Consider the following 9,364-nt stretch of genomic DNA (forward strand, 5'->3'; position numbering starts at 1 on the left):
CAGCAAAATTATTATTCGACATGAGACTACTGTCTCCATAAAAATACTAATAAAATGTTTACTGAGAGAACCCTAGAACCTGTCCCTGGGGATCTGTCTAAGTAAGGCACCATTCCTGCTTTTGCCAGCCTCATTAGAATACAGTTTTAAATTTGTTATAAAGCTGCCTATCCAAATGCCTATTCACTGTTATTTTTCCACATCATCCTCAAGTACATCAGGCTTTTTCAAATTTATTATATATATTCCACCTGTTGTACTACCCTGATCTACAAGTTCAATAAACCTATCAAAGAAAGAAGGGATGAAAGGAAAAGACAAATGTTAGTCTGTCATGACTTGTTCCTAGAGAAACCATGCATGTACATAGTGATCACTGCTTCTCTCAGTGCCTGTGAAGATGAGTAAAAACACTGTTGAGTAAAAAAACAGAATTTGACTCTGTAATTTAACTATAAGGACAAAAACAGAAGCATTTTATACTCAGGTGATGAAAATAGGAATATTATTTATAGTTTCTCAAAATACTGTAAATATATATTGCAAACATTTATAATGTTTTCAGCTGGTAGCATTTTGACCTGCAAAGATAAATTTCGTATTTGCTTTCAGTTATTAAAATGTCTTTCTTGGGTTTCTAAATCTCACTTAAGCAGAGATGTTATTAATCTGAACATACTATACAAACACACTACTAGTTCTGGAGGAATATTAACTGCTAAGCAGATCATATGCGGAGCCAAGCTGGCCTTATCCTCAATCTCAGTGTTTCAGAGCTGGAAGAGACCTGGTGTTTACAGCACAACTGCCTCCTTTCAGTGATGAAGACACTGAGGCTCTCAGACATGGAAGGACTTGACCAAGCTCAGAAAGCTAATGCTGGCATGTCTGGGCACAGAAATTAGGTTTACTCAGGGGCTACTGATAACATTTCACAAAAATATGTCTTCAAAAATGAACTAAATAAAAAAAACAAAACACTTTCTTACCAACTGGACTTCACCAAAAGCACCTCTTCCAATAACTTTTACAACATCGTAGTCTTCTGCCTTCATCTGCAGACCTCTGATTTTTTTCACAATTTTCTCATCTATAATAAAAAAATCACCATATTTTTAATATTAATTCATATTTACAAACAATATTTAAAAATATTACCATCTTTGTAAACAAACTTTCTTTCAAGAAAGTAGGCTTGGTTTTCATCTAAATCTATTAGTTTTCAAAGGCTGCCATTTAAAAATCTAAGATATACATTAACTTTATTTATATCAAAGAACCCAAACTCTATAGTTTATTAACACTTAAACAAACACTACTCCTGCCAAAAAGTAGCAGTTAAGCTACTCTGTTTCTGACTCTGTTGCTTAGCAAGTTAGATGACAGCTGAAACAGTGATGATCCAAGCAATCCTGGAGTGAATTTTGAATCACAGAATAAAGCTGCTATAATATCGCTTGCAAGGCTAATCTTAGTGATGAATTTTGGTAGCCTACTGCTTTGAAAAAAGTAATCACATATTATAAACTATAGACAAGATTGTTTAATTAGGAAATTAGGCCAGACTCTGACAATTCCCAATTAAAGAGCTTACTGTGTTGATATAAAGTATATATTAATTACTTTTAAGAATTTATTAGAATTCAACTTCATTTACACCTTCATTGTAACATCAATACTGGCAGATATTTAGAGGTGTTCCACATATATGGCAATAATTGTTATCATATTATCTGTTATTAACTAGACTGAAATATCTACATTTATACAAACATAAAGCTCATTAAGTTTTCCAGAGAATGTAAAGCTAAGTCTTAGAGTTGTTAATATTAAAACTTCTCTTCGAACTGCCATAAATAACCTGAAATCATTAGTCTCAATAATTTATACAAACTCTTGAACTTTACCTACCTTATATATTGCAATTGGTTCTGCAGTTTTGCTTTAAAATAAAGAATATTAATATTTAAATCAATTAGCAACCTAAAAAAACTTAAGTTTAATAAGTTAATAAGTTTACGAATTTTAATAATATTAATCAAACATAAATCTCATCAAACTATAGTTATGTGATCAAATATAAAGTTTATACATACTTACATCTATTTAAGAAATTATCTATATTCTTGTTTTTCCTCAAAGCAGGAAAATCCAAATCAAGGACCAAGGAATTTAAGCCATCCTATTAACAAAAAGTTAAAAGAGGAAAAAGAAAGTCGTTACAATTTCCAAGCATTCAAAAAAAAGTCTTTATCGTACGTTGTTCTTGCTGAGTAACTGTCAGTCCACGTGGATATGAAATTGCCCAACAGCTCCATATCCAACACTTTTAACTGGTTTCCTAATTTCAATCAGAAGGAGAATTAGTCAAAGAACCATGTAAAGTCCGTAGGAGCACTGACCATACAAGTCCCACTGTGACAACGATGCGCCGTTACTCAGACACTATGCCAAACATGTTACATAAGATTTAATTTCAATTCCATTAAAATTACTTCATTTATTTAATTTTCCAAGAGGACTACAGATATTATCATTTTTTTAATTGAAAAAATTAACTTTAGAGAACTTAATTTCCAAGAACTGCACAACTATGAAGTAGCAGGGTTGAGATTGGTCGTGATGCTGCTTCAACTAATTATTACTATTTTTAATAATTTTAACTATGTTCTAAATGTTTTCTTCTAAAAATTAAATACATCTGTCTGAATCCTATTCTTAATTTAACACTGGTAATCAACGGAAAAATTACTGCAGATAAAATTAGAGTTGCTATTACTGCAGATAAAATTAGAGTTGCTATTCTAATACTGACTGTAGGCAAATCAGACCTTTAAGGAATATTTTCCATTTCTGTAACTCACATAATTCATTATCGTACATAAACTTTGGGGGGGGGGATCTGCTCATTCAGGATATAATAAATATTTACAAAGAAAATACATTAAAAAATGCTGGTTTTATTAGTTTTCCTATTCTTCATTCATGGTACCTATAATAAGCAAATTAATAAAATTACATGGCCTCAGTATTTTGATATTATGATAATAATTTAGTTCGGCAGCATCTTTTTCTTAAGCCAAAATGGCTTGACAGCAATATTCTAAGTACACTGGAGGCAGGATGTTTATATTGTGCTCCATTAGAGAGGCACTCCAGGGAAGACTGGACTACTTAAAGAGAAAATAAGGCACCTAAAAGCAGAATAACCTACACTTTGTGCACATTCTATAAATGAAAAAAAGGATCAGCTTTTACTGCAAAGCCTATCTAGTAACTAAGGAATGTTGAAGATGATAATGACCAACAACACAAAGCAACATTTATTATTTCTTTGTGGATCTATGTATGTATATGGAGGGAGCAGGAGGGAGAGGCCGAGGGAGGGAGGGAGGGAGGGAGGGAGGGAGGACGCTCAGGCAATAAGCCACTTTGACATAGAGCTAATGCAGCATTTTTTAAAATTTCAAAGTAAAACAAACAAACAAAGCTTTGTTTATTAGTGCTTCGTTTACAGAAAGTAAAACAACTTGGTCACATTTCCACTCAATGACAAAGAAAGTCCTCCAAGCCTGCTTCTAGTCAATTGTTCAGTTAATTAAACCAACAGAACCTTTTCTTTCATTTTATATAACCAGAAGTTTGCCCATATGGTTTCCACCCACCAAGAATCTAAATATAAAAAATCATTTTTCCACAAGTTGTGAAGTTAAATTTCAGCTTCATCTCCAAACAATCCCTATACATAAGCTCAATCATTCAATAAATGTTGGTTATTATTATTTCCATTATTTTCATTATTACCTAAATACAAACTTTGCATTTAAGAGTTATGTCATTGAAGAGATATAGAGTTTAAAGGTGTTTTAAATTTGAACTTTAACATCTAAACCTATTAGCACAACTTTGATACTAACAGATGGAACCGAAAACCATTTCATCACTCATTTAATGTGTTCCATATAAAAAACTACTTTCCTTCTTTAAATTTCAACTAATTATTACTATAATTATTTCAACATCTATGTAATACAACGTCTAAATCACAGTGCTACTCTGACAATCAAGTATTGTTTATTATCTATAGCTCTTCATATCTCTACTGAAACATAACCTATTTCAAACTCCTGTAACGATCCCAATTCAAGTTTGGGCTAAAAGCAACATTTACTGGAGTTCCAGACAACCTGGGATGGGGGCGCGGGGGAGCATATGTTTTGTAGGAGGCAGAGAACAGTGAAAAGATATCCTTCTAATTATCGTGGACACTCACTCCTGTGGTCTCCTTAACCTTATCATTACCAATAACTGCAACACCTCTATAACCTCAATTTTAAGCATCCTACTCACTGACCACCCTTCCTATCTTTCCAGCTCACGCTAATACAACTCGAACAATCTTTTGATTCAAAGGGGACCTTCAATCCGGATCCAATCATTTTCCACTGTGCTTCATCCTCCTCACTCCTTTGCCTACTCTTTATATAACTTAAATTCCAGTCAATCATCTTAATCACTGCCCTGCACTTATCCTCTTGCTCTTCTCACTTAATCATACTCTCCTGGAAAAACCACATCACTTATTAAATCCAATTCTCTTTCTACTCAGTACTTGTACCTCCACAGCTAAACGTGACTTAAGCACACAACCATGCTCAAGTGGCCCTTAGATGATTGGCAATTCTGGTCTATTTCCCTGGCCTATTTTCTCTCTCCCTCTCCTGGATGATTTGAAACTTTCTCCTCTCTCCTCAAACCTCAAAAATCTCTCCCAACTGCATTCTCAGCTAAGGTCCTGGCTTCTTATCTCGTTAAGAACTTGCACAAGCTTTCATCACCAAATCTGTTTACAGTCCTGCATCTGTACCTATATATTCTTTCTATCTTGCTATTATTATAGTCCTAGATACAGCCAATTCTTCCACCTATGCACTAAATCACACGTCCCCTTGCTTACTAAAAGACAACACTATAGCAATTCTCCTTTGTCCCCTACCATAGCCATCCTGGCATCTCTATTCTCTATCTGATTACTGCCACTGGCATGTTATTTCTCTTACTCTTAAAAAAAAAAAAAAAAAATCCCTTGACTCCGCTTCCCATACAGCTATCATCCCGTTTCTCCCTTTCCCTTTATAGGGAAATTCCTCAAAAGAGGTATCGATACTATCTGTCTTTAGCTTTTCTTCTCTTTTTCTCTTTAGAGCTCACTCCAGTTTTCTCCCCTCCCCACCAGCACCTCCACCGCCAAACTATCTAAACTGTTCTTCTCATACCTGTCAATGACCTCCACATTGTTAACCCAATTATCATTTCATTTGACCTATAAACATCTTCGAATGATCCTTCACTATCGACTTCTTGAAAAATCTTTCTTCGTTTGATTTTGATGAAAATACATTCACATGGTTTGCCATGTATTTCTCTAGCTACCCTTTCTCAGTCTCCTTCGCTGGTTTTCTCTTTAGTCCTTGGGCCTCTTCTCTTCTAAATCCACTACTCCACAGGAGATCTCATCTTGTCTCTAAGTGCTGATGGGTTCCAGATTCATCATCTCTATCCCAGATACCTGAAATCCTGAATCTCGATCCGTATCTCCACATGCCTATTCGCCACACAATTTATGTGGGTGTTTAATAAATATCTCAAATGACGATGTCCAAAACTGTGCCCTGTTCCTTTCCACTGCAACCACTTTGTCCTTCAGTCTTCCACATCTCAGTTAAAGGCAATTCCATCCTTCCAAATACTCAGGCCAACAATTCCGGGGTCAAGCTTGACTTCTGTCTCTCTGTCTCTCTCTCTCCTAAATCCAAATCATGCCAGCATTGCCTTAAACATGAATTCATAATTCCACCATTTTCATTACCCCCTACCACCACCCTAGTTCGAGACACTAGCATTTTACTTGAATTACCGCAAAGCCTACTATCATGTCTCCCTGCTTGTAACTCTGAGCTCCCCCTTCCCCTTCAGATTATTTCAATGGAACAGAGAGAGATGATCCCATCGCTCCTCTGCTCAACACCTCCAAGGGCACAAATCCTCAGCTATGACCTAGGAGGCTCTTAATTAATTCTCAAACCTCATCCTCTATTACTTTCCTTCTTATTCATTCTGCTCCAGCCACACTGGCCTTCTGATTGTTGTAAAATCTCTACAGGACCTGTATACAAGGAGTAAGGAGAAATGGAGTAGGAAGGTAGCTCAGTAGCAGCCTTCACGAGAAGGGACGTCTGAGCAGCACTACAGTCCTATGGGGTCGGGAGCTGACTAAAATGGAGGAACTGAGCAAATTACTAACTATGAGATAAGAGATACCAGCTCTCACGATTGGGAGAAGTACAAAAACGGGGGAGGGGGGGAAGAGCTAGAATGAACACATAGCAGTGGCCTGAGATTATAAGTATCAGTGTAAATTCATGGTTTTCAATATATGAAGATACAAAAATACAGATTAATTGTCTGTGTGGGTGAACACACCCACACCCATGCTTCCTCAATCTGTCCACGGAAAGGGTCTCCTGAGTGCAGAGACGCTCCAGCAGCAATGAACCTACCTAGCACCCAGATCGCATTTTAAAATACTACTCTCCAATAAAAGGAATTAGGGCTCCTTGGAGAAATGACTGATTCCAGGACTAGAACAGGGCAATGAGAAGGTTAATCTGTTGCATCTTACTCCAAAAGTAAGGAGGTGTACAGGGGAGAAAATGGAAGAGAACTACACATATGAATTACGTCAATGCCAACATCCTGATTTTGATAATGTACCATAGTTAGATAATATAACCATCAGGGAACGCTGAGTGAAGGGTACACAGGACCATTCTGTATTATTTTTGCAACTTCCTATGAACCTATAATTATTTCAAGATAAGCATCTTTTTGCAAAAGTAAAGAAGTACACAAAGATTGATGGGAACATGTTAAAAGGACATACAAGCCAGCATGAAAGGGCTCCCAGTGGCAAATCTGGGACAATTGGAATTTTAAAATAAATAATGATGGTAATGGAGTATAACCCATGGAATAAAACAGGAATCCTAATACAAACTGATATGAATTAATAATTAATTAAATATCTTTCTTACAGTAAAATGCCAAACAATAAATGCAGGACTACTTGAATCAGAATATCATCGCCATTTGGCAACAATCATGATAAAAATTAATTTAGCTGAGAAACACCAATGGGTGTTAAAATTAGTTGGTGAAAGTAGCAACAGAAACATAACTTTACAGAGTCTCAAAGTAACTCCCCACAAAATTCTACTTTTAAAATGAGAGGGGGAGTAACAGAAACTTGGTAGACATCATCTTTAATCAAGTAATCAAAGTTAACACTACCTAATGGGATAAACTGTGTATCACCAAATAGGATTCTTTAAGAAGAACAAATCACTTCTGTGAAATTGTAGCCAAAAATATGTTTCTTGGGTCTAATAATTAGACAACATTCGACAAACCCAAATTGAGGGATATTCTACAAAATGACTGCCCTGTAATCTTCAAAACTGTGAATAGCATGAAATTCAAGAAAGATTGAGGAACTGTTCCAAACTGAAGGAGATTAAAGAAACATGAGAGCTGGATGCAATGTATGACCCAGATTAGATACTTTTGATCTAAGGAACATTACTATTTGGGCAACTGACAAAACTCGAGTGAGGTCTCTAAGCAACGTGTATACAGAAATTTTTTAAACTTTTCTGTAAATTTGAAAATGTTTCCAAGTAAAAATTTTTGTTTTGTTTTGTGTTTTAAATCACACTACGGCATGTTCCTGACTCTGGCTGGACCTTTGGATTTGCTCTTTCCTCCGGTCTGAAATGCTCATATCCGTGTAGCCAGACGGCTGGCTCTCCTAATTCCACCAGGTCTTAACATAAGTGAGGTACCTTTCAGGAGTACCTCACTATCTAAACGTGAATACTTTACATAGTTAGAGCTTCCTCTTTGTTTTACTTTTCTTCTCTTTACCATCAATCGCTATCTTACAAACAATAATTATTATTGCCCAGTTCCTCATTAAAATGTAAACTGATGGCAGGGAATTTTTATCTGCTCTGTTCACCGCTACATTCCCAGGATCTAATCCAGAGCTTGGCACGTGGTAGCTGCTAAATAAATATTAAAAGGATGTATGTACACAAAGTCCTTCAAACACAAAGGACTTAAAATACAATTACAAGATAAGTTCACTTTCCAATTTTAGCAAGGGAATACTGAAACAGGTAAAAGAACTCCACTGTTAATATGATAGCTCTGGGACATCATTTCAACAAATATGTCTCTAGCACAAATGAATGAGCTAATACCGTCCCTGCGGCCAAACCTTAGTCAGCTTGGTGAACAGACCTATTTCCATCAGAAAGCAAAGCTGTAATACTGCAGCCAAACAGTACATCTAGAAAATATCAACAGCATGTGGAAAGTACAATAGAAACAATTCAAATGCTGACAGACAAGAATTAAGTAGACTTTATTGAAAAATAATACACAGAGAAAGCGAGTTTTCTCCAGGAAAAAAAGAATGACAGAAAACCCATATTCAAATAAAGTCAACAACGCGAAGCAATGGACATAGATAACTGAGGTCTCATATTTTACTACGCTATTTCCCTAAAAAACTACCAAGACTGTGAGTAAAGCTAACCACAATGACCTCGATTAGTTTCAAGTATTATAAAACATCCTGAATAGTTCATATTTAAGAAAATAGTAAAATCCAAAAATCTGCAAATTGATCTTATGGTTTCTACACATGAAGTGGTCAAATTAGTAGCACTGCATTTTATAAATGCTTTTTTCTCCTATGTTATCAGATAATACAGTTAACCTTTTCTTGCATAACTATCACCAAAATGACAGATGGCATTATCTTAAAAGAAATCCCTACATAACAAATATATTGGAATCTAACCCAGTGCTTCTGAAAATGAAACAAAAAACTGTATGCCTGTATGTGTATATATACATACTTAATTCATATACATGGTTTGATAATCATTAATTGACCTACACGCATGACCCTCATCCATTTTACAGAACCTATCTGGTTCTTCCATAGTGAATGAAATCAAAATGTATAAAAATCAAATTCTAATTTCCAACAGAAATAGTATTACAAATTAGGACTCTATACCTGAGAACCTATTTCAGTCACCTTCCCTACCAACTGCTCCCCTCATCCCCACCCCCCCAAAAATCACAAAAATTAAAGAGAATATAAAACACAAAAATGTAGTTTAACATTCCTGAGTATGAAAACAATCATTTAATATAAAAGCTATGCCAAATTTTTTTTTGAGGGATTTTATGAATGAGCTAAACTAATTATGCAAAATAAAAGTCAAACGAA

At 35.4% G+C, this 9,364-nt stretch overlaps 1 protein-coding gene across 1 annotated transcript in view; it reads right to left on the reverse strand.

Moving 5' to 3' along the window:
* Positions 1-2,178, reverse strand: part of ROCK2 (Rho associated coiled-coil containing protein kinase 2) — a 72,848-nt gene extending 70,670 nt beyond the window's left edge. The window contains 2 exon segments of the mRNA XM_011365141.2: positions 990-1,090; positions 2,101-2,178. Of these exon segments, the coding sequence (XP_011363443.1) occupies positions 990-1,055 (66 nt within the window). The 5' untranslated portion in view covers positions 1,056-1,090; positions 2,101-2,178.
* Positions 2,179-9,364: the final 7,186 nt, after the last annotated feature.

The sequence above is a fragment of the Pteropus vampyrus genome, unplaced genomic scaffold, assembly GCF_000151845.1.
Source record: "Pteropus vampyrus isolate Shadow unplaced genomic scaffold, Pvam_2.0 Scaffold105, whole genome shotgun sequence".
Classification (NCBI taxonomy): Eukaryota; Metazoa; Chordata; class Mammalia; order Chiroptera; family Pteropodidae; genus Pteropus; species Pteropus vampyrus.